The 24,996-nt window shown below is 30.3% G+C and overlaps 2 protein-coding genes across 8 annotated transcripts in view; one reads left to right on the top strand and one right to left on the bottom strand.

Moving 5' to 3' along the window:
* The first annotated feature begins 758 nt into the window (after positions 1 to 758).
* On the top strand, positions 759 to 16,505 carry LOC114937302 (uncharacterized). Of its 4 annotated transcripts, XM_085480556.1 has the most exons (13): positions 1,033 to 1,089; positions 3,375 to 3,468; positions 4,210 to 4,524; positions 4,618 to 5,068; positions 5,593 to 5,744; positions 5,899 to 6,037; positions 6,188 to 6,304; positions 9,347 to 9,591; positions 9,697 to 10,135; positions 10,275 to 10,405; positions 15,654 to 15,802; positions 15,982 to 16,094; positions 16,342 to 16,505. In XM_085480556.1, exons 3-8 carry the CDS (start codon positions 4,292 to 4,294, stop codon positions 9,371 to 9,373), a joined length of 1,119 nt encoding a protein of 372 aa, XP_085336682.1. In that variant the 5' UTR covers positions 1,033 to 1,089; positions 3,375 to 3,468; positions 4,210 to 4,291; the 3' UTR covers positions 9,374 to 9,591; positions 9,697 to 10,135; positions 10,275 to 10,405; positions 15,654 to 15,802; positions 15,982 to 16,094; positions 16,342 to 16,505. The 4 variants fall into 4 exon arrangements, with proteins under 4 accessions (XP_085336681.1, XP_085336679.1, XP_085336680.1 ...); XM_085480555.1 differs by lacking the exon at positions 3,375 to 3,468 and having other exon boundaries at positions 759 to 1,089; positions 4,627 to 5,068; XM_085480553.1 differs by lacking the exon at positions 3,375 to 3,468 and having other exon boundaries at positions 759 to 1,089.
* A 1,670-nt stretch (positions 16,506 to 18,175) lies between these two features.
* Positions 18,176 to 24,996, bottom strand: part of 5-HT2A (5-hydroxytryptamine receptor 2A) — a 29,385-nt gene continuing 22,564 nt past the window's right edge. For all 4 annotated transcript variants that reach the window (XM_029310721.2, XM_029310723.2, XM_029310722.2 and 1 more), the window contains 5 exons: positions 24,040 to 24,264; positions 22,665 to 23,007; positions 21,265 to 21,471; positions 19,918 to 20,214; positions 18,176 to 19,151 (listed from right to left, as the gene is read on the bottom strand). In XM_029310721.2, coding sequence (XP_029166554.1) covers positions 18,908 to 19,151; positions 19,918 to 20,214; positions 21,265 to 21,471; positions 22,665 to 23,007; positions 24,040 to 24,264 — 1,316 coding nt within the window. In that variant the 3' untranslated portion in view covers positions 18,176 to 18,907. The remainder of the gene's footprint in view (positions 19,152 to 19,917; positions 20,215 to 21,264; positions 21,472 to 22,664; positions 23,008 to 24,039; positions 24,265 to 24,996) is intronic.

The raw sequence follows: 24,996 nt of genomic DNA, 5'->3' as shown, positions 1-24,996 counted from the left end.
TAATGGGGAAGAACCTGAGAGCATATAGATATGGAGGGAAAATAGCAGTATTCTGGATATCGATTCTGTAACTTTTTCTAAAGTAAAATATGAAAAGTGAAAAATTTTCGCAAATCGCACATCGATTTTATTTTAAAACCAATACGTGATTGGTGGAAATTTTTTACTTTTCACGTTTTTACTTTAGAAAAAGTTATAGAATCGATACCCTGCCATCTATGCGAGAAAGATTCTTATATTTATCGTCTATGCGCATGTCTTGTTTCCAAGCAACTGTTATTGCTATGCAGTTGTTACTATACCTATTTATTTTAAATAAGAAATTTGAAGCTGTCATTCCATTTTTTTCAGCGCCTGTTTTGTTTTAGCATATTTTATAGTACCATATTTTAAATTACCGTTTATACGTCTTTTATGCGCAGATGCATAGAAGACGAATAAGAATATATATCTTTCTCTCTTATACAGATCTTAGGGACATTTTTGTTTTCCGAAAAGTAATGCCATTCCCCTTCCATTTCTATATGCACTAAGGAAAGAACACTAGACTTTTAGGCAAATATTTTACGAAAAAACCAGAGTATAAGAAACAGTTCTATAAAACCTGGGTACTTTATTACGGTTCTTTGGGTGAGTTTGCTCACGAGGTGAAAATCACAAAAGTGAGAAATTCACTAGGTTGTCTACGCTTCTATTGGTCAAAATCTAGTGAATCTCTCACTTTTGTGATTTTCATCTCGTGAGCAAACTCACCCAAATAACCATAATAGGTACCCTGTACACGTATTCTTTGAAACTAGCAAGCACATGTATGCGAGAAGTACCTTAGTAGATTTTGTGTGCTTCGAAATATCAAGAATTAATTACGCGAATAATAAATTGCAATCACATTTTCATATATATTATCTTCTTGCAATTTGTTACGTTCATAATGGCAACAATAATGGACTTACCAATTGAAGTGATAGACATTATTCTCAGCTATAACGTTATCACTGTTGAAGATGTCATTAACTTTAGATGTGTGTGCCAGCTATTTCAATATGCAGCTATCCATGGAAAGCTTGTGGAAAGAAAGTGTATTAAAAGGTAATTATTTTTGTAAGTTTGTTTCTAATTTTGTTTCAATAATGTGTCACAATGTATATCACTTTGGTATATATGGTAATAAAAGTGTACCACGTGGAGGTTACCCAATTGGATTTACACATCTTTTCTTATTTGTAAATTCGGCTAAGAAACTTTTGCGCGGTTTTAAGCAACGGAAAACATTTTTTTAATACAAAAGAATTATTTTTAATTTAAAAAAATACAAAAAAAATTAAAAATTAAAAAATACAAATAGAAAAGAAGTGCAAATCCGAATGGGCAACCTTTACGTGGATGCGAATGCCAGCGGTACTGTAACTTTGAAGTCTTAATAACTCTTTTATAAGTCTTATAAAAAAAGTTTTTTATAACTCTGTTTCAATAATGTTTCAACAATGTATATCACTTTGGTATATAATAAATATATTATAAAAATAAGATAAACAAAAAGTATAAAAAATATAATAATTATAATAAAGAATATATAATAAAACAAAAAATTTAATTACATTTATATAAAAATAAGTACACGGTAAAAAACATTTTGTATTTCTGTTGAAATTATCTTGTGTAGAAATTTTTGTGTTAAAATTTTAACATACTCTTATGTTAATATAACATATTGTCGTTATGTTATTTTGACATTTGTCTGTTGAGTTAATATTCACTATTTTTAAGTGTTAAAACAACACAATTAAATAAAAATGTACGAATTTTTGCTTATATTATATTTTTTTGTGTTATTTTTTCACATATTACGTGTGTTATTTAATTACATAATTGTTTTCTGTTAAATTAACATTAAAATTAGAGTGGATAAATTGGGACATGTGAAATGTGTTAAATTTAACACAATTTTTTTTATTGTGTAAAAAAGAGATGAAACAAAGTGGAAAGTAGCGTGCTACGAGCAAACATACAAATTAATTTTCTAAATTCCTTAATTTATTCTTTTTCAATATTTTAATTAAATTTAGTAGAATTTATTTTGTTTAATAATTAAAAACGTAAGCACAAGTACGTCCTATATGTACGTACGACGAACGTACATGCTGGACATAGTGTACGTCCATCGGATGTCCGTTTGCAACTCCATTGTACATCCATACGGCGTCTTTTACTGGATGTAAATGGATATACTATGGATCTAAAATGGATGAACTATGGATCTAATAAACAAATTTTGAATCTTAAATGAATGAATTATGGATCAAATAGACGAATTTTGGATCTTTTACGAATAAATTTTAAATCTTTAATGGACATATTTTGATTCTTTATTATACATGTGTATATCGTAGAAAATGACATTTAAAATTCATAAAAAAGAAATTTATAAGCAATAATAAATTTGAAATACAAAATTAATTTATTTTTATACGGTTCATAAAATATTGCAGAATATTTCTTATTTTTGCATTTTATTTATCCGAATATTTATTTGTTCAATTTCTTTAATTAATTTAATATCTAAATTCCTTGTGTTGGGATTGTATCAGAAAAGTTAAACTGATGAAAATAATTATAACATATTTAACTGTAATAGCTTTTTGCATGCGCTTTATAATTCTCTTAACTAAATTTAATAGCGAGATGGACAGCGCATAGCGGCAAATGAAGGAACTATTACAAGATAATATTGCATAGTATATTTTGCAATGTCTCTAATGAAATATTAAATTTATAATATTTGCACAATGTTGCTTCAATATTTATAATGACACAATAAAATGAAATATTTATGCAATATTTTAGCAATATTTCGTGCTGTAAGAGAATTTGGTGGACATCCTGTGGACGTTCAAATATTAGTCACTGATAGATGTCCGAAATCGGATATACAATGGACGTTTATTTCATGTTCATGGACGTACATACGTAAAATGGATATAAAGTGAACGTCCATAAGACGTCTTGTGTTATCTGGGGTACTTTTGAATATAATCCTCTCTTTTATGTTTTAAATTTACAGTTCTACGCCTTTGTTTCTATAGTTCATTGTTCTATGCATATTTATTTTATTATTGAGATTAATAGAATATATATATGTACATGCGGCTGAAGCCGTGGACAATGATTTTGAACGCAGCTCAGCCGTAGATAATGGTTTTGAATGCGGCTTATTCACTCACTGCGTCGCCGCTAGATGGCGGCGTAAAAAAACGGCCGCTTTCCGCACAGAAAACACGCACACAAAGTGCCACTTTGCCTGCACGTGTAATACAAAATATAATAATATGTTTTGTATAAAAGTTTCATGTTTTTTTTAATTTTCTTTAAAACAGTTTAATCAATTTCTTCTGAATGGGTTTCTCAATGTTCTACAACATATTCCACAGCTCATTAAAATCGGTGAAAGACACAATCTGTTATTTTATTGTAAGTGACATAAACAACTAATTGTAAGACATCCAAAACGCTTATCAATTCCCATCTATCGCTTTCAACCTGTTCATTCGCTTAGATTTTTTAATCAATAACTTAATAATCGTTGTGAATTTTCTGTTGAGTTTATTGTGCTTTACCTGCTCGTGTGCGTTGGTACAAGTCTTCCGAGGCACACTTTATATGTATCTTATTTACTCAAAATTAAAGACAGAATACGAACAGAAATGATATTTTCTATTTCTTTTTTACAAAAGGGAGTAAAATTATAAAATATACTGCATAAAAAATTCAACTTTAGATGTAATATATCCTTGCCAAAATTTTTTAAAAAGCAAAAATATTATTTATAAAGACACTTTACACAAATACACACACAATAATGTTTAAATATGCATACATAGCCAGACAAAATTAAAGATTGAAAATAAAATTTTAAAATATATTTAAAATATATTTATCTATCTGCCCTAAAATACATATAAAATCAAAGCTGCTAAGCCAAGTATAAATTGTGTATTAATTTGTGCAGATTATTGATCTGATATAAATTTAATTAAAATTAGACATAATATTCGATATATTTTGCATTAAAATAAAAAAGTAACACTTTATCTCATATCGTGAATATTGTATATTTCAAAAAATTAAACAATTTGAAAAATTTCAAACGCAACAATATTTCTTAGCATAGTTAAAAATATTTATTCAGGTATATTCTATTTGTATTTTCAGATGGCCTACTGCAAGAAAAGAATATAATCTTGAAAAACAGCAGAAAGAAAGTACAAACTTTCAAAAAAAAGGCATATATTATATGAATCGATTCAAAAATTACTTGTCTCGAGTATTGTTTGAAGTATTATATGATATTAAATCAACTAAAATGAGTTACCATATTTTAAATAATAGATTATTAATAAGGTTCAATAATAAGTTGAATGAACGTTTGGAGTGGTATTCTCAGCAAACATCTGTTACGTCTGAAAAACGTATGGAATTTTCATTCTACGTCGACGAAATCAGATATTTATTAACACAATTTCCACGGTAGAGTTTTTATATATCTATATTATACTGCTATTATTAACTTTAACATATTAATGTACTTATTGGTTATAATTAATATATTAATACATAAAGTTGTTTTAGGGGACTTAATTGCTATCTATTAGTAAATTATTGTGAAATAAATAAGTCTCACTATATGAAGCTACGTTTGATTAAAAATGAGTTGACTAAACTTATGTTAAAACCTGAAAAAGAACAGTTTTTGGAAAAAACTGTTATTCTTTTGGCACAATATGTTCAAATGCCAAAATATGTATATTATTCGAGCATAAGTGCATCATTGGATAGAATCGCAGACGAGGTACTGAATTGTCTCAAAAAGAAGCATCCTTACCATTCGATATTGTCGACGTCTGATGAATTTTTTTCCTATTGGAAATACCACAATATCGATGATAATCATTGGAATGAAGTAGAAAGTACGCAGATTATGGATATACTCCAGGAATATATATTTGGCAAATTAAACTTTCGACCACGGTTATGCGGGTACAATGACTTCGATTATTTGTGTATAGATTATGTAAGTTACCACGAATTATAATATATTATACTTATATCAATTATGTTATGTACATATACAGAGTATCCCATTTTAAGGTATTCACAAAGTTATCTCTTTGGGAAAGCATTTAAAAAAAAAATTGTTTCAAACAAAAGTTGTTTGGTTCAATTCCATACATAAATGTATTCAGGTAAGATTATCAAAAACTAAATATTTTACAAGATATTTTAGATTTTATGTCGAAATGTTATCCAATTCAAACCTTAATAACGAAAAAAGTACTTATGAGAAAAATATTTTATTATAAACGTTTTGGAAAGCTCTCGAAAAAAGCTACAAAGATATATGTAATAAAAAGTAAATACTTCCATTTAAAAAATTGAAGATGACCTTCACGTGACCTTCAAAAGATAATCCAAGGTCAAACTAAAGGCGCCATTTTTTATCTCCCTTCTAATCAAACAACTTTTGTTTGAAACATTTTTTTCTTAAATTCTTTCCTAATCTCATTAATTTATACTGTATTGAAATATTTGGCGTAGGTTTTAGAAAATAAATATGGAAGTGATATCATTGTATATATGATATATCAGTTCGTGGCTAAGAGACTTGGTCTACGTTGCGATGTCCAATATCGTGATATGTCCGATGTTGATATACCCAATCTTTTCTGTATATTTTGGAAATCAAAATAGTAAGTATAGATATATTAGATTCGTCATTTTTTTTTAGCATAATATTATATTTCGGCGATTTTTCTATTTCCATTATGCACACATATACATATAAATTTTATTATAAAAATTGTGTAATGATAAAAATAAAAATATTTTTGTTGGTTACAACAGCATCACGAATGATATAGTTAATGAACGATGTTTTTACATACTACGCAAGGAATACCCCAATTGTCTTGTCGACATTTCATCGTATTCCAAGTGTTTGGTTTCTAGACCACCAATCTACACACTAAAGAGTACCAAAAGGGTTGGTAATTATTCATATATAATTTTTATTAATTTTGCGTTATTAATATTCTTGAAAATTTCCGAAGAATCAATGAATTATGCTTTATGTATAAACAGAGAAATTATTATATTATATTATATCTTTGTTCAAGTTTAATCTTTTTTTTAGATATTTTTATTAATAAGAATGTTAAATAGGCAGTTAATAAAGGGACTTGTAATATATGATATAGGTATATTAGTCAGAGTAAAGTGGGATATGCTGCTTAATTATACGTCATTACATGTAAGTTCTATATTTATATATGATAAAAATGTAAAAAAGAACCAATTTGTGGTTTTTTTAGATAATAATTATGCACAAATTATATTTTTTATAATCCAATTGTAGCCGTTAACTGAGAAATGCTTGTGCGAAATTACATGATCATGTTAAGTATTTTATTGACATTCATATTGAATATATGTTATTTTATATAAATAATATATTTTCAGCGTGAAGACTCGTATAACTAGATACGAGATTATTACAGAATGTTGGTTACATAAAAATCTTACATAATTCTATAAAAGTTATAATTAAAATGAATAACTACTTACAAAGTGAAGTTCTATTAAAATAAAAATATAAAAATTACAAGTTACAAAACACTCGTTGTGCAACAACAGTAATTTTACCATATTTTAAAATACCATATTTTAAATTACCATAGTTTAAATTACCATATTTTAAATTACCAATTAATAAGTATTTTTAAATTAATAAGTATTTTTACTTAAAAAATTTTTGAAATAATATTGAGTGATAATTAAATATTTATTCCAGTTCTGATCAAGTATTTTCCATGTAAAAGTACATAGATTTGTTCAGTGTAATTTAATTTATAAAAATTTATTTAATTATTTATCGACAAAAAATCAATTAATGTAAAAAGGTTTTACTGTTTTCTGCTCATTCCACATCAAATATGAGAGCAGATAAATAAAGACGTACAATATGCTGTTAAAATAATCATAACATATGATCATTTTAATGATTAATCTACAGTTAGTTCGGCCAAAATAATAATCAAATGTAATCGATATGTAAATACGTATGTTACATTCTATATGTTTATATAGTTAATTACTATTTCCTATTTTTCTACGCAATGTGAATTGTTTTCGGATATCTGTTGTAATTGTAACATTAACAAGTAACAAATATATTGTATAGTTCTTACCGATAATAATAAAATGTGTGTCACTTGTATAAGTTTTGAATTTTTTGTACATGTATTTATAGAAAATAATGTGTGTTAATTATATGAAATTTCCCTCTTTGTGTATCATATAAAACAGCATTTTATTTTGTTTTTATCTTTCCCTTTTTATTTACGTTTTAATTGAATTTATATTAGTTCTACATAAAATTAATGGTTTACATTGTGAAATATTTATAAATATATGTAACTTTTATTGCATGTATTATATTTTAAAGCTTATTTTGATTATTACATAATAAACTTAAATTATATATTATAAAGTAAATATAACATGTAACTAGTAGAGCCAGTGTAGTCAAAAACAAACAGACCTAAAATATCTTTGCATTTTATAGAATCTAATCATAGTGCATCTTTATTATTAATTATTCTGTAAATATAATAAAACAAAAAAATTAGTTATATTTATATAAAAATAGGTAAAAGAAAGATTGGATAAAGTGGAAAGTAGGGAGCCACCAGTAAATCTACAAATTAATGTTCTCAATTGCTCAATTTATTTTTTAAAAATATTTTAATTAAATTTAGTAGAATTTATTTTGTTTATAGTGTAGGCGATTATATATGTTTCATATTATTTTGGGCACGTGTCCTAACCGTGATGCGTGAGATCACTTTGCGCATGATCATCGAATGATTCCGTTTCGCGACAGCATGGAAATCAAGCGAGAGAGTCGTATTAGATCCATCGACCGAGACACATGTGTTTATATTTTTGAGTTGACCTACCTGCCTCGGGTTAATATCGAGTATTGTAAGCACTTATATAAACTGTATCCATATATCAAATACATCCTGACGAGCTCTTTATTTTGTTCTATTTTATTCTAATTTAAATTATTCATGTTCTAAAAACTCCCACAATAGTAATTAAAAATGTGCTTTTGAAAATAGTCCTCTTTTTATGTTTTAAATTTACATTTCAACGCCTCACTTTTTATAATTCATTGTTCTATGCATATTTATTTTATTATTAAGATTAATAGAATATGTATATAACATATGCAATATGCATATGTTATGTATAGTACAATAAAATATAAAATTAAAAAAATTTGACGCATTACATTTATATTATGTTTAATTATGTTAAATTTAGTAAATATGATGTTTCATTATATTTTTATTTTTAAATTATTTTTTTATTGTTTAATAATTAATTTGAAAACATAAAGATAAATCTAAATGTAATCTTGTTTAAATTAATTTTATAATTTATTAAATAACTCAAGAATCATTGTAAATTTTCTGTTTAGTTTATTGTGCTTTATCTGCTCGTGTAACTGGTTCGATTATAAAAGTGTCTTCCGAAAGATTTTGGGACCGCTCCCGTCTTTATTTTGTACGAGGCGCTCAAGAGTAACTTTGTGTGCAAGGAGAAATGGGAGAATTTATTTTTGGCGAAACTAGAATTTTTTAATAATGTAATGGGTAGTTTTTCGACTATAAGGATATCTTTCGAAGGGTTTTTGGGACCGCTCCTGCCCGTATTTTGTACGAGGCATTTAGGAGTACGTTTGTGTGTTAGGAGAAATGGGAAAATTCATTTTTGGTGAAACTAAAATTTTTTTAATGATATGAAGGGTAGTTTTTCAGGTGTAAGGGTGTCTTCCGCAGGGTGTATCGTAATATTATGTTTTATATTGTATTATTTTAAGTATATTTATTGTGTTTTGTTAATTTTATGCGTTTAAAATAATCGCTCCAGGAATGTTCCAAACTTCAATCAGCTACATAGACAAAATTAAAGATTGAAAATAAAATTTTGAAATATATATAAAATATATTTGTATGTCTGCCCAAAGATACATATAAAATCAAAGCTACTAAGCCAAGTGTAAATTGTGTATTAATTTGTGCAGATTATTGATCTGATATAAATTTAATTAAGATTAGACAGAATATTCGATATATTTTGCATTAAAATAAAAAAAGTAATATTTTATCTCATATCGTGAATATTGCATATTTCAAAAAATTAAACAATTTGAAAAATTTCTCATGCAACAATATTTCTTAGCATAATTAAAAATATTTATTAATATATTTTATTCGTATTTCAGATAGCCTACTGCGAAGAAAGCATGTGACCTTAAGGATAAACAATATAAAAAACGTCATGAAGGAAACATAACACACAAAATCAGAGCCATAGACTTCAAAAGAAAAGGCATATTGTATATAAAACAATTAAAAAATCATTGAATTGGTATTTCGAGGCATCTGTTCGTGCAACGTCTGGAAATAAGCGTATGGAATTTTCTTTCTACGCTGATGAGACCAGAAACTTTTTAATACAACCTCCACGGTAGAGTTTTTATATAGAGTATTTATATTATAGTATTATTATTATTTTTCACAGATTAGTGTACTTATTGATTAATTAATACATTAATACATAAATTTGTTTTAGGGGACTTAATCGCAAACAAATGGAAAAGTATTGCAATATAAATAAGTCTCACTATATAAAGCTATAATTAGTTAAAAGTTAGTTGGATAGACTTTTAGAAAGACCTGAAAAAGAACAGCTTTTGGAAAAAACTGTTACTCTCCTGGCACAATTTATTCAAGTGCAAAAAGATGTATGTTACTCAACTGTAAATGCTTCATTGGATAGAATCGTAAAAGATGTACAGAATTGTCTCAGAAAGAAGCATCCCGACCATTCCATATTTTTCACGTCTGATGAAACTTTTTCCTATTGGAAAAACAACAATATCGATAATCATTGGAATAAAGTTGAAAGTACGCAGATTATGGATATACTCCAGGAATATATATTTAGCAAATTAAACTTTCGACCATGCTTATATCGGAACAAGCTCTTCGATTGTTTGTGTATAGATTATGTAAGTATTACTACGGATTATAATATATTATAATTATATCAATTATGGTCATATACATTTATATGTATATTTGTTTTATGTTGTTTTTAATAATCTCTCAATATCATTAATTTATTCTGTATTATAATATTTTGCGTAGGTTTTAGAAAATAAACGTGGAGAAAAAATCGTTGTACTCGCAATATTTTGCAGCATAGCTAGGAGACTTGGTCTACGTTGCGATATAATAAGGTTTTCCCTAAAGCACTGCATATTTTGGAAATCAAAATAGTAAGTATAAATATATTAGATTTGACATTTTAACATGTTTCGGTAATTTGTCTATTCTTATGATACACATATACATATACACATATACATATACACATATACATATACACATATACATATACACATATACATATACACATATTCATATACACATATAGATATACACATATACATGTATACATATAGATATACACATATACATATATACATATACATATACACATATGCATATACACATATGCATATACACATATGCATATACACATATGCATATACACATAAACATATACATATATACATATACACATATACATATATATATACATATATATACACAGGCTCTGTAAAGTTGGCACGGCTTTTTTCGATTTTCAAAAAAAACATATGAGTTCTAGTAGCACTTTTAAGAGTTCTAGAGTTCCTGATAGGTTTCGCAAATAGTTCTGTCAATTTGAGGTCAAAAAACGAATTTTTTAAAAATGTCGTGCTAACTTCCCGTAGCACGACACTTATGCAAAAAAAATTTTTATTCGTGTATATCGATAGATTTCGACGAGATTTAGAGTTCCTGATAGATTTTAACTATAGTTCCGGCGAACTATGCATTCTACGAGTTAAAAAACAAAATTTAAACGATATTTATAAAAATTTTATCTTGTTGTGCTAATAGAAATATTCATTTCTCACGGCGCAGTTTGCGAGCTCTAGGATAGTTCTGACCTCCAAAATAATGTTCGACAATAGTTCTGTCGATTAACCATAATTAACTTAATTAATTAATAAGCTATTATAGCACGACATCGCGGAAGAGTGTCGTGCTGGTAGAAATATCTATTTCTCTGGGCGCATTTTACGAGTTCTAGGATAGTTCTGACCTCCAAAATAATTTTCGATAATAGTTCTGTCGATTAACAGTAATTAACTTAAATAATTAATAAGATAATTATAGCACGACACTCGAGCAAAGGGTGTCGTGCTAAGTATATATCGCAGTTCTAGGTGGGGTTTTGGCCAGTTCTCGTTAAGTTCTATGCTCTGAAATTATTTTTAAAAATAGTTCTGGCGATTAAACATTTTTTAATAATTTTTAAAATTTTTTAATGTCCGATTTCAGCACGACACTCGAGCAAAGGGTGTCGTGCTGAGTATATGTCGCAGTTCTAGGAGGAGTTTTGGCTAATTCTCGTAGAGTTCTATGCTTTGCAATTATTTTCAATAATAGTTCCGGCGATTAAACATTTTTTAATAATTTTAAAATTTTTTAATGTCCGATTTCAACACGACACTCGAGCAAAGGGTGTCGTGCTGAGTATATATCGCAGTTCTAGGAAGAGTTTTGGCTAGTTCTCGTAGAGTTTTATGCTCTGCAATTATTTTTAAAAATAGTTCCGGCAATTAAACATTTTTTAATAATTTTTAAAATTTTTTAATGTCCGATTTCAGCACGACACTCGAGCAAAGGGTGTCGTGCTGAGTATTTATCGCAGCTCTAGGGGGAGTTTTGGCTAGTTCTCGTAGAGTTCTATGCTCTGCAATTATTTTCAATAATAGTTCCGGCGAGTAAACATTTTCTAACAATTTTTAAAATTTTTTAATGTCCGATTTCAGCACGACACTCGAGCAAAGGGTGTCGTGCTGAGTATATATCGCTGTTCTAGGGGGAGTTTTGGCTAGTTCTCGTAGAGTTCTATGCTCTACAATTATTTTTAAAAATAGTTCCGGCGATTAAACATTTTTTAATAATTTTTAAAATTTTTTAATGTCCGATTTCAGCACGACACTCGAGCAAAGGGTGTCGTGCTGAGTATATATCGCAGTTCTAGGGGGAGTTTTGGCTAGTTCTCGTAGAGTTCTATGCTCTGCAATTATTTTCAATAATAGTTCCGGCGAGTAAACATTTTTTAATAATTTTTAAAATTTTTTAATGTCCGATTTCAGCACGACACTCGAGCAAAGGGTGTCGTGCTGAGTATTTATCGCAGCTCTAGGGGGAGTTTTGGCTAGTTCTCGTAGAGTTCTATGCTCTGCAATTATTTTCAATAATAGTTCCGGCGAGTAAACATTTTTTAATAATTTTTAAAATTTTTTAATGTCCGATTTCAGCACGACACTCGAGCAAAGGGTGTCGTGCTGAGTATATATCGCAGTTCTAGGGGGAGTTTTGGCTAGTTCTCGTAGAGTTCTATGCTCTGCAATTATTTTCAATAATAGTTCCGGCGATTAAACATTTTTTAATAATTTTTAAAATTTTTTAATGTCCGATTTCAGCACGACACTCGAGCAAAGGGTGTCGTGCTGAGTATTTATCGCAGCTCTAGGGGGAGTTTTGGCTAGTTCTCGTAGAGTTCTATGCTCTGCAATTATTTTCAATAATAGTTCCGGCGAGTAAACATTTTTTAACTAATTTTTAAAATTTTTTAATGTCCGATTTCAGCACGACACTCGAGCAAAGGGTGTCGTGCTGAGTATTTATCGCAGCTCTAGGGGGAGTTTTGGCTAGTTCTCGTAGAGTTCTATGCTCTGCAATTATTTTCAATAATAGTTCCGGCGAGTAAACATTTTTTAATAATTTTAAAAATTTTTTAATGTCCGATTTCAGCACGACACTCGAGCAAAGGGTGTCGTGCTGAGTATATATCGCAGTTCTAGAGGGAGTTTTGGCTAGTTCTCGTAGAGTTCTATGCTCTGCAATTATTTTCAATAATAGTTCCGGCGAGTAAACATTTTTTAATAATTTTTAAAATTTTTTAATGTCCGATTTCAGCACGACACTCGAGCAAAGGGTGTCGTGCTGAGTATATATCGCTGTTCTAGGGGGAGTTATGGCTAGTTCTCGTAGAGTTCTATGCTCTGCAATTATTTTTAAAAATAGTTCCGGCGATTAAACATTTTTTAATAATTTTTAAAATTTTTTAATGTCCGATTTCAGCACAACACTCGAGCGAAGGGTGTCGTGCTCTGCAATTATTTTTAAAAATAGTTCCGGCGATTAAACATTTTTTAATAATTTTTAAAATTTTTTAAAGTCCGATTTCAGCACGACACACGAGCGAAGGGTGTCGTGTTGCGTATATATCGCAGTTCTAGGAAGAGTTTTGGCTAGTTCTCGTAGATTTCTATGCTCTGCAATTATTTTTAAAAATGGTTCCGGCGATTAAACATTTTTTAATAATTTTTAAAATTTTTTAATGTCCGATTTCAGCACGACACTCGAGCAAAGGGTGTCGTGCTGAGTATATATCGCTGTTCTAGGGGGAGTTTTGGTTAGTTCTCGTAGAGTTCTATGCTCTGCAATTATTTTTAAAAATAGTTCCGGCGATTAAACATTTTTTAATAATTTTTAAAATTTTTTAATGTCCGATTTCAGCACGACACTCGAGCGAAGGGTGTCGTGCTGCGTATATATCGCAGTTCTAGGAAGAGTTTTGGCTAGTTCTCGTAGATTTCTATGCTCTGCAATTATTTTTAAAAATGGTTCCGGCGATTAAACATTTTTTAATAATTTTTAAAATTTTTTAATGTCCGATTTCAGCACGACACTCGAGCAAAGGGTGTCGTGCTGAGTATATATCGCAGTTCTAGGGGGAGTTTTGGCTAGTTCTCGTAGAGATCTATGCTCTGCAATTATTTTAATAATAGTTCCGGCGAGTAAATATTTTTTAATAATTTTTAAAATTTTTTAATGTCCAATTTCAGCACGACACTCGAGCAAAGGGTGTCGTGCTGAGTATATATTGCAGTTCTAGGGGGAGTTTTGGCTAGTTCTCGTAGAGTTCTATGCTCTGCAATTATTTTTAAAAATAGTTCCGGCGATTAAACATTTTTTAATAATTTTTAAAATTTTTTAATGTCCGATTTCAGCACGACACTCGAGCAAAGTATTTCTACCAGCACGACACTTTTCCACGATGTTGTGCTGGTTTCGTACATTTTAAAAGATGTTTACCCGCCGGAACTATTTTTAAAAATAATTGCAGAGCATAGAACTCTACGAGAACTAGCCAAAACTCCCCCTAGAACTGCGATATATATTCAGCACGACACCCTTTGCTCGAGTGTCGTGCTGAAATCGGACATTAAAAAATTTTAAAAATTATTAAAAAATGTTTACTCGCCGGAACTATTATTGAAAATAATTGCAGAGCATAGAACTCTAGGAGAACTAGCCAAAACTCCCTCTAGAACTGCGATATATACTCAGCACGACACCCTTTGCTCGAGTGTCGTGCTGAAATCGGACATTAAAAAATTTTAAAAATTATTAAAAAATGTTTACTCGCCGGAACTATTATTGAAAATAATTGCAGAGCATAGAACTCTACGAGAACTAGCCAAAACTCCCTCTAGAACTGCGATATATACTCAGCACGACACCCTTTGCTCGAGTGTCGTGCTGAAATCGGACATTAAAAAATTTTAAAAATTATTAAAAAATGTTTAATCGCCGGAACTATTTTTAAAAATAATTGCAAAGCATAGAACTCTACGAGAACTGGCCAAAACCCCGCCTAGAACTGCGATATATACTTAGCACGACACTTTTTGCTCAAGTGTCGTGCTATAATTATCTTATTAATTATTCAAGTTAATTACTGTTAATCAACAGAACTATTATCGAAAATTATTTTGGAGGTCAGAACTATCCTAGAACTCGTAAAATGCGCCCAGAGAAATAGATATTTCTACCAGCACGACACTCTTCCGCGATGTCGTGCTATAATAGCTTATTAATTAATTAAGTTAATTATGGTTAATCGACAGAACTATTGTCGAACATTATTTTGGAGGTCAGAACTATCCTAGAGCTCGCAAACTGCGCCGTGAGAAATGAATATTTCTATTAGCACAACAAGATAAAATTTTTATAAATATCGTTTAAATTTTGTTTTTTAACTCGTAGAATGCATAGTTCGCCGGAACTATTGTTAAAATCTATCAGGAACTCTAAATTTCGTCGAAATCTATCGATATACACGAATAAAAAATTTTTTTTGCGTAAGTGTCGTGCTACGGGAAGTTAGCACGACATTTTTAAAAAATTCGTTTTTTGACCTCAAATTAACAAAACTATTTGCGAAACCTATCAGGAACTTTAGAACTCTTAAAAGTGCTACTAGAACTCATATGTTTTTTTTGAAAATCGAAAAAAGCCGTGCCAACTTCACAGAGCCTATATACACATATATATTAAAATTTTATTATAAAAATTGTATAATAATAAAGATAATAATATTTTTATTGTTCACAGCATCGCGAATAATATAGTAAATGAACGATGTTTTTACATAAAAATGAGCAAGAAATACCCCGATTGTATTGTCAACTATCTATTGAATTACAAGAATGTGGTTTCTAAATCAAATTCATCCGTCAAAACAATAAATAACAAAATGATTGGTAATTACTCATACATAATTTTTATTAATTTTGAGTTAATATTTTTGTAAATTTGCAAAGAATCAATGAGTTACGCTGTATGTATAGGCGGAGAGAATTGTACTAGCTCTCATTTTTTAGTTTTGTAATTAGTGCTCTATTTACACTTAATCTTTACTCAAGTATAATTTTCTTTTTAGGTGTATTTTTCGATAAGAATGTTACATAGACGACTTATGCAGGATCATGTAATATTTCATGAAATATTCAAAGTCAATTGGGAAATGCTGTGTAATTATAACATCTCATAAGTGTAAGTCTCATTTTCATATATGATAAAGTAGTAATAAAGAATCAATTTGTGGTTTTTGCTGAGATAATAACTATGTACGAATTATATTTTTTATAATTTAACCATAGCTGCGTTAACTAAAAAATACTTGTGTAAAATTACATGATTATGCTGGGTGTTTTTCACCCCAAAATAATTATGCAATATTGTTATCTATTCAGAAGATTACAAATTATATGTAATTTTATATGAAATAATGTATTTTCAGATTGAAGATATATCATAGAACATAAGGATACACCTACTGTTGCGTGGAGACCGCAGGACCTACCCGTCCACGATTCTTTTCTTTCGGAGACGTAAGGCGATATTATTATTATTATTAATAAAGATTAAAGGAATTTTACTGTGTCCTCTCGAGGATTATAGGTTACTACTTTTTTCAATCTTTATCCTTTTTCCTCGAGATAAACCCCGACCTCAGTGGTGAGCGCAGCGCGAAAAAATATTTCATGTCTACATAAGTGGACTCGAACCCGCGATCTGCGAGTTACGAGTCTGGCGCTCTACCACTGAGTCACACTACCTATTATTATTATTAATATTATTATTATTATTGTTGTTATTGTTATTATTATTGTTATTATTATTATTGTTATTGTTATTATTATTATTGTTGTTATTATTATTATTGTTATTATTATTGTTATTATTGTTATTATTATTATTATTATTATTATTATTATTGTTATTATTGTTATTATTATTATTATTGTTATTATTATTGTTATTATTATTATTATTATTGTTATTATTATTATTATTATTTTTATTATTTTTATTATTATTGTTATTATTATTATTATTATTGTTATTATTATTATTATTATTATTATTATTATTATTATTATTATATACTAAAAACCGGAAGTCGCGAGCTGCCGTAAAGCACGCCTGGAACCGACGGAATCGCTCTCTCACACACCTATCCACATGTATAGTATTAATTACTATTATTATTAATCATATTATTATTATTAGACTCTTATTGTAATATCCAATCGGGATATTAACTTCTTTCTACATTTACTCTCTCCCTCGTTATCCCGATTGAAGACCTCCGTACTTATGTATCACCCGCGAATCACACACACACACACACACACACACATACACACACACACACACACACACACACCGTTCGGCGTCGCTCGACAATAACAGTAGTTACGTCCTTCCTCTGACTCTTCCTTTCTTGAGTCTGGACGTAACACTACAAAATGATCTGAAAATGGTAAACATATATATGTACTATATTCGAGCTGTTTCTTAGCAGATTTTAAGCGCTTTAAAAATCAAGAATTAGTTATGCAATTATTTTTCACTTTTATTACTTTCTTGTGATTTGTTTTATCACAATGGCAAAAACTATAACATGCTTACCAGAGGAAATGATAACCACCATTTTCAGCTATAATGATATCACTTTTGAGGATATCATTAACTTTAAATGTGTGTGTAAGTAATTTCGATATGCAGCTACATATGAGAAGTTTGTGAAAAAAAAAGTTTTTCAATGATAATTTTTGTGGAAAATTTTTTATAATTTTGTTGGAATATTGTGTCACAATGTATATCACTTCGACATTTGATATATATTATAAAAATAAAATAAATATACAAGATAAATAAATAAAATATACAAGAAATATAATAAATGTAATAAAAAGATATAATAAAAATACAAATGTAATTAGAAATATAAGAAAACTTTAATTATATCTATATAAAAGCAAATAAAAGACAAATTGGAGAAAATTGTAGAAAGTAGCTTGCCACTATAGTAAAGAAACTAGTTAATTTTCTCAAATGTACAATAATTTAGTCTTTTTAAATATGTAATTTAATTAAATTTAGTGGAATTTATTATGTTTAGTAAAATAAAAGCATGCTTTTTTTAAATAATCCTGTCTTTCATGTTTTAATTTACATTTCAACGGCTTAGTTTGCATAGCTCATTGTTCTATACATTTTTATTTTATTATTAAGTATAATACAAAATATATATAACGTATGGTATAGTACAATAAAATATAACATACTAAAATAGTAGTATTGTTTTATTTTGTCTTTCGTATACATAGATTCCTAAAGTTGAGAGATTTCTACAATACTTATTCATTAAAGAGTTTAAAAAAACTGCCGAGTATTCAACAAAACTATTCTGCGATTCTCCTTGATGAACAATAAACTTGGCGAAAACTTTTTTTCTCTTCTTTCTCTTTTAAATGGTTTTAGTTAGTTTGAAAAGTCACTTGGTAACTCTTTAATTGGACGATTTTTTAGTTGACTAAAAAAATTTACAATTAGGAAACAAAAATGCAAACTAAAATATATACATACATACTTTCTTCGAGGAACAATTTTATGTTATTTACTTATAAGATAAAAAATGTATTTGTTCATTGATTCTTTTTCAATCGAAACCGTCTCTTCTCGCTGGAAAAATCATGCTATGCAGTATAATCTCCCATTGCAAAATTAATTAATTAATCTTCCTGTCAATAAACGGGTATCCGGGTACTCAAAGCAACTTTAAACGTTAAATATGTGCCGGAATTTTTCTCTGATAGACACAAAATACAAAGGATCTTCGTATTTGGAAATCTCCCAATTAAAATATATCGGGAAAAATAAATATTTGACGCCCAGCAGTTGTTACAAAAAAAAAAAAGATTTCGTAATGTGTCGAAAATACTTGCTTGGTACCCATATATTGACGAAAAGGTGACAAATTACGCATTGACAGAAGGGTTAATTAATTAATGGCTGAGTTAATGATCGCCCTGATCGGGTTCGTGAACCAGGAAGGTATCTCGATAGAGCGAACTCGGTGTACGATGCATCATCGTCGCGAATGAGCTTTCTGACGCCGGTGTTGGTGTCGGATTTGGCGTCGGGCTTAATAAAGGTGTACCCTGAAGGCTGATGGCCAGCGGAAGAGCGCCCGACGTGCACAGACCCACTGCTCCTCTTCCGCTCTCCGTGACGAAACGATATCTCGAAGGCCTCGCAGACCTAAATTATATTATATTTTTATTTTACATTTATATAAAAAGAAGGTTTTTTTCAACAAATTTTTTTGACAGGTTTCGCAAGTTAATTATATTTTTTGTTCTATTTTTCTTATTATAATTTTAATATATTTTAATAAAATAATAAATTAACAATTTTCTGAATTTTAATATTATTAAAATTTGTGATATTTAATATTTATATTTAATATTATTTTCTAATTTCTAACGTAATTTTTTTTATCACGATGCTTAATTTATCACATTCCCAAGAAGGGCATAATTTTCAATTAGAGTTTTTCATTTATATTTCGAAACAGTTTAATTAGAGAGAGAGAGAGATGTGGGATTAAATATAGAATTTATGAAAATTATGCTTTCCTTGAGAATGTAATTAAGCATCGTGACGAAAACCAGGTTAGTAATAAAAATAATATTAAACATCAAATTTCCCAAATTATTATTTGACTCAAAAAATGTTAGAAAGATCAATAAAAATAGAACAAAATAAAAAATATACATATACAGTTAAAAAAAGTTAAATCTAAATTGTTATAAAAATAATCATATAAATTCTTCAAATTATATTAATTATTTTTTCGTCGTTGTTCACTGATTCTTCAAGTTAATATCTTCTTTTTTTTCAGAAATTAAAAAAATTTGTTGGAAATAATAAAATGAAAAAAGTTAAATGAAAATAATAATCTCCACAATGTATTACAAAACCATTGAAGTCCTTTGTGTAGAGAAATGAATAGAATATTTTATACCTCGAGCATTTGCACTTCAACAAGCGAATGAAAGCGGCGCGAAAGGTCCTATTGAAAATGGTATAAATAATGGGGTTGATTGTCGAGGACACGTAGCCCAGCCAGAGGAACGTGTCCACCACGTGACCGGGAACAGGACACGTAGGACAGGCGGCGAAGAAGATGTTAAGCAGGAAGAACGGCGCCCAGCACAACACGAAGGTGAAGAACACCAGACCCAGAACCTTGCTGGCTTTCTGCTCCGTCGCGACCGCGTTCGCGGCCAGAGATCTCTTTTTCGTTCGTCCTGCGAGGAATCTGAAAAGGAGAGAACGTGAGTCTTGAAGAAAAAAAACGTCGAATATTTTTTTAACGCGTATGAGAAAAACATTTTTTTCCCGCGAGAGGATCGGGACTTAAAAATTCAATGCGACACTAATGGTGGTCGCGTGAACTATCATAAATGGCCGCCGCGAATATACATCTAACATTATATTTTATTATTATTTGAAAAATTAATTAATAATGTTTCAATGATCAAATGAGACTCTGATGTCAAGACACTTATTTGTTGACATAAGGAATATAAATCTATTTTTTTTTTACTTTTTATAATTACACCGCACATACCCAGCTAACCATTTCTGCGGAGGCAAATGTAGGCAACAACTTTTGTTTGTAAAATGGCCGCAGAGAAGAAACATATTTTGTCATTACAAATATTGTAAGCATAAATTCAGTAAATATTTCCCAACATCTGTTAGCAGACTATATTGACAAAGTGGCAATGACTAGCAAGCAGATCTGTCGAAAATGTTGACAACAGATTGATGCCAAAAATGCAGCAGATCCTTCAGATCTAGGATTTTTCTTCGATTTGCTGAGTATTTGGCGCAAATCTGTTCTCAATTTACGATTGACAAATCTGTTCCCAGTCTGTTGCCAATCTGTCGTCGCACTGTTAGTGACAGATGTGCTCTGGCGTTGCACCCAACTTGATGTTAGGATATACTTTCAACTTTTGATTGCAATTGGAGCGCACTTGAGGACACAATAGGCCCTGGATTTGCAGCCATATTTGGTCGTATTTTGTTTCCCGATTGTTAACAATTTCCAAGCAAATGGTTAGCTGGGTACAATATATGTATAATCATGCCGGAATTTATAACATTCTGGCTTTCGATCATATTCCTTGATGAAGGCAGAGTTTTTGTATAATCACAAAGTGTGTCTAACCGCAATGACATCTTTTTCATTAAAAAAATTTATTTTTCCACTTAAAACTGCTGTTGTATATTCACGGCGGCCATATTTGTTTTGCTACAGTAGCGCCTCTCTTACCGCCTTGGACGTTTCTTTCGCCAATACCTGAGGTTCAGGGTGTTAGGGGTGACGTTTAACTGCAGCTTCAGGGCTCTGAGGGTGAAGTTTCGTGTTTCGCGAGCGATGTTCTCCGGCGTCTGGGTCGCCTGATCCACTTTCGACTTGAGTCCTGGTCCTGAGGCAGGACTTCCGGCGCCGTTCACCGCTAACTTTAGATGCGGCAGGACCCTTCTCACACCTCCGCATTTGTCGCTGTGTTCCGACAATTAAACCAAACTTTCTACATTCCCCGAAAACTATTACGTACGCGTTTGTTCTCGGAGAAAACAGAGAAACATTCCACTTATATTATTCTCTACAATTAATTTAACTGATATATAACTTTTTTTATTATTATTGAAGTCGTTGAATTATTTAATATGAAAAATATAACAGAATATAAATTGCAGAAATAAAAAAAAACATTAGCTCTTTTATAATTAATTTAATTAATATATACATATATTTAATAAATATAATTTTTTTATTATCATTTTATTTATCATTGACATATTTAATGAAATATAAATTTTTTGTGAATAAAATACTTTTACTTCTCTTTGCAATGACGTAAATTGAAAAATGCTATAATTTTTGCATCAATAATAATGTGACAGTGTCTGCATTTGTATGCGAGTTTTGTCGAGTTACGATAAAAATTGAAGAAATTTGAACGAAGAAAGTTCAAATGACATTTATTCCCCGGATTGGCTGTTACGCTGCGATGCTCGATTTAAGATACATAGACTCGTAAATCGTCGCTTGACGTCAGAAGTGTTGCATACTTTGCGATCTGCCTTGCATAAAGCTGCGCTATAAAAGCGCAATTTGATAGACGATTCGATTCAATTCACGGAAATAAATGTTACAGTCGTGATTCTATTTTGTAATCAGCTATGAATCGTGTATTTCACTATATATGCTCAAATAAAATATAATTTCTTTATATGGAAATAAAACAAGATCAAGATTGTTCAACCTACACTTTCTTTGATCTGTTTGAACTTATTTCATATATTTTTATATTTTTATAATAAATATATTTCTATAATTATTTAATTAAAAATTATGTGTTATGACTTTTAATTATGTAAAAAGTACATAAATTATTTATATATGATCTAACTATTTTGTATTATTAATTTAGCATATTATATTTAGAAATTACAAATTATAAATTAATTAATAAAAATTAAAAATGAGGAATAAAAAATGCAAAGTTTAAAATCAGAAATTAGAAATTAAAATTAGAAATTATTTAGTTATCAAATATAAATTACAATTATAAAAATTATAAATTATAAATTACAATAAAATAGAACATAATTTTAAATTACATAGTCATAATAATTATTAAAATTGTATAAAAAAATAGTAAGAGACTTATATTTTATAAGACTTCTCACCTTTCCTTTTCAGCGCTGTAACCGGAAGTGCGGCCGAGTCTCGCCGAAGAGGAGGACGATCTCATGGCGGACGTGGTGATTACTGCGGAGGAAGACGACGCTGTCGACGATGACGTCTTTGTCGACGCATATCTGCCGCCCAATCGGCGAAACTGATCGCCTTCCGGATGTTCGGCGGCGAATCGCGCCTTTTTGCGCAACAGCTGGACCGTCAACACGTAAGTCGCCACCATCACGATCATGGGGATATAGAAGGCGACCAGGGAACCAAACACGAAGAACGCCCGGTTGTTGATGACACACATCCTTGGACGCGGCATGATGTTCGAGGGGTTGATGATGCCTGAAACAAGAGATCCTTGCTGTTCGAGTCCTCGTCGACCTCTCGATCAGCAGCATCCCTTCTCTGATCAGCTGTCGTTTGAATTGCTCTTGATTATCTGTCAAGTTGGATGGGAATCCCCCCTTTCTCGAATTATCTCTTTTTTTGTTTTATCTTATTTTCAAAAATTATACAGTTCAAGAAAAAATGACTTTTTTCAATTTTTTTTTGTTTTTTGTTAAACAGTGTTATTCTCTGAATTAGCGCTTCTAAAGTTTGTTTCGGGAATGTGTTACACTATACAATTACGTCAAAGAGGAAATTATTGTCGAGTCCCTCGCATTTGAGCTCGATTAACTTTGCGCTATCGACTTTCTCGAGAGGATATTATATAGTAGCAGGGTTTAACGCGAAATTTCCGCGAAATTTGTATAACTCGGTTAATCGAAATTTATATCGGTTTATTTGCATAATAGGAGGATGGAAAGGCGGAAAGAAGGCTATTATTCAATATAAACCGGCTAGATCGAGAAGCCTAAAATCGCGCCTTGATAAATGTGCATTGTCCCGATAAATGTGTATTATATGCCGCATCGCATCGTTGCTTTTCCGTTCTTTATCTTGCAAAAAGCTTGATAAAAACCGCGAAGTCTCTTCTCGTGAGATCGCATCTGTTTCTATCCAGACTATAGCGTATATATTTTTCTTAAAAGTGTGGAAAAATGAAGATCCTTAAGAGACTCTCCTTATCACCACCGAGCGAAGATTAATGGACAAACCCACAATTGTGTATGTGTAGCAGAGCGATTCGTCCGAAATTTCTTTAAAATAGAATTATCCGGAATAAAAGGGACTGTGTACTTTATAAATGGGCAAACAACCAAGCGCGGAAGTGCAGCTTCCCTTTGAGGTATGTTTGCATCTTCGTATTCGCCTTTACAAAATACGTGTCGGTCTATGTCAGGATATATTTACCCTCTATCTCTCTCTTTCTCACTCTGTCTGGACCAGAGAGAAGAAGAGCGAGGGGGGAAGGATGTAATAATAATTTACCTAAGACCGTGATGGAGCTGGAGACCAGCATGGCCAGCAACCAGACAGCGGCGATCTTGAAGCCCACCACCCGTTTCGTGGACGTGTGACGTGTCCTGAGCGGATTACGAATGCCCAGGTAACGGCCCAGGGAGATGAAGCACATGTGCATTATGCTCGCCGAACACGCGAGCACGTCGCATGTCACGTATACGTTGCACCACACCACGCCGAACGGCCAGTATCCTGGAAGGTTGTAGAAAGTCGAGAAACTCGAATCTTTTTTTTGCATGATAATCTTGGTTTTTTTAAACGGAACTATCCTGTTTCTTTTCTTTAATAGCAACGTAGAGGACAGCAAAATATATTGAATGAGTGCACATAGTTATTTTAAATTACATTTTAAATTACGTTTTAAGTTACATTTTAAGTTACATTTTAAGTTACATTTTAAGTTACATTTTAAGTTACGTTTTAAGTTACATTTTAAGCTACATTTTAAGTTACATTTTAAGTTACGTTTTAAGTTACGTTTTAAGTTACATTTTAAGTTACATTTTAAGTTACATTTTAAGTTACATTTTAAGTTACGTTTTAAGTTACGTTTTAAGTTACATTTTAAGTTACACAGTCATTTTAATTTACATATCTTAATAAAGCATTTTAAAGGAGGACCGGTAAATAAGGCAAATTCTGCCTCGCGATGGAACCTAAACTAATCTTGAGAAGGTCTTTCTTACGATCAAAGAAAAACGAAAATTACCGTCATTTATCTGAAAAGTGGTGGAAAAGCTTTGAGAGAATAGCGCATTTATAATATAATATAATTTACAAAAAATATCAACTTTAAAATGAATATAGACAATAGCATGAAAGTGATAATATTTTTCATAAATCCACATTTGCTGATGTTACATCTATGTTATGTATGATGCGCATCTATATGTACACATACAAGTTTGACAACTTATGTGTCTT

This window comes from Nylanderia fulva, unplaced genomic scaffold (genome assembly GCF_048542155.1).
Source record: "Nylanderia fulva isolate GAGA-0341 unplaced genomic scaffold, ASM4854215v1 Scaffold15, whole genome shotgun sequence".
NCBI classification, from domain to species: Eukaryota; Metazoa; Arthropoda; class Insecta; order Hymenoptera; family Formicidae; genus Nylanderia; species Nylanderia fulva.
The sequence above is the reverse complement of the archived record's forward strand: the minus strand, read 5'-3'. Positions and strand labels throughout refer to the sequence as shown.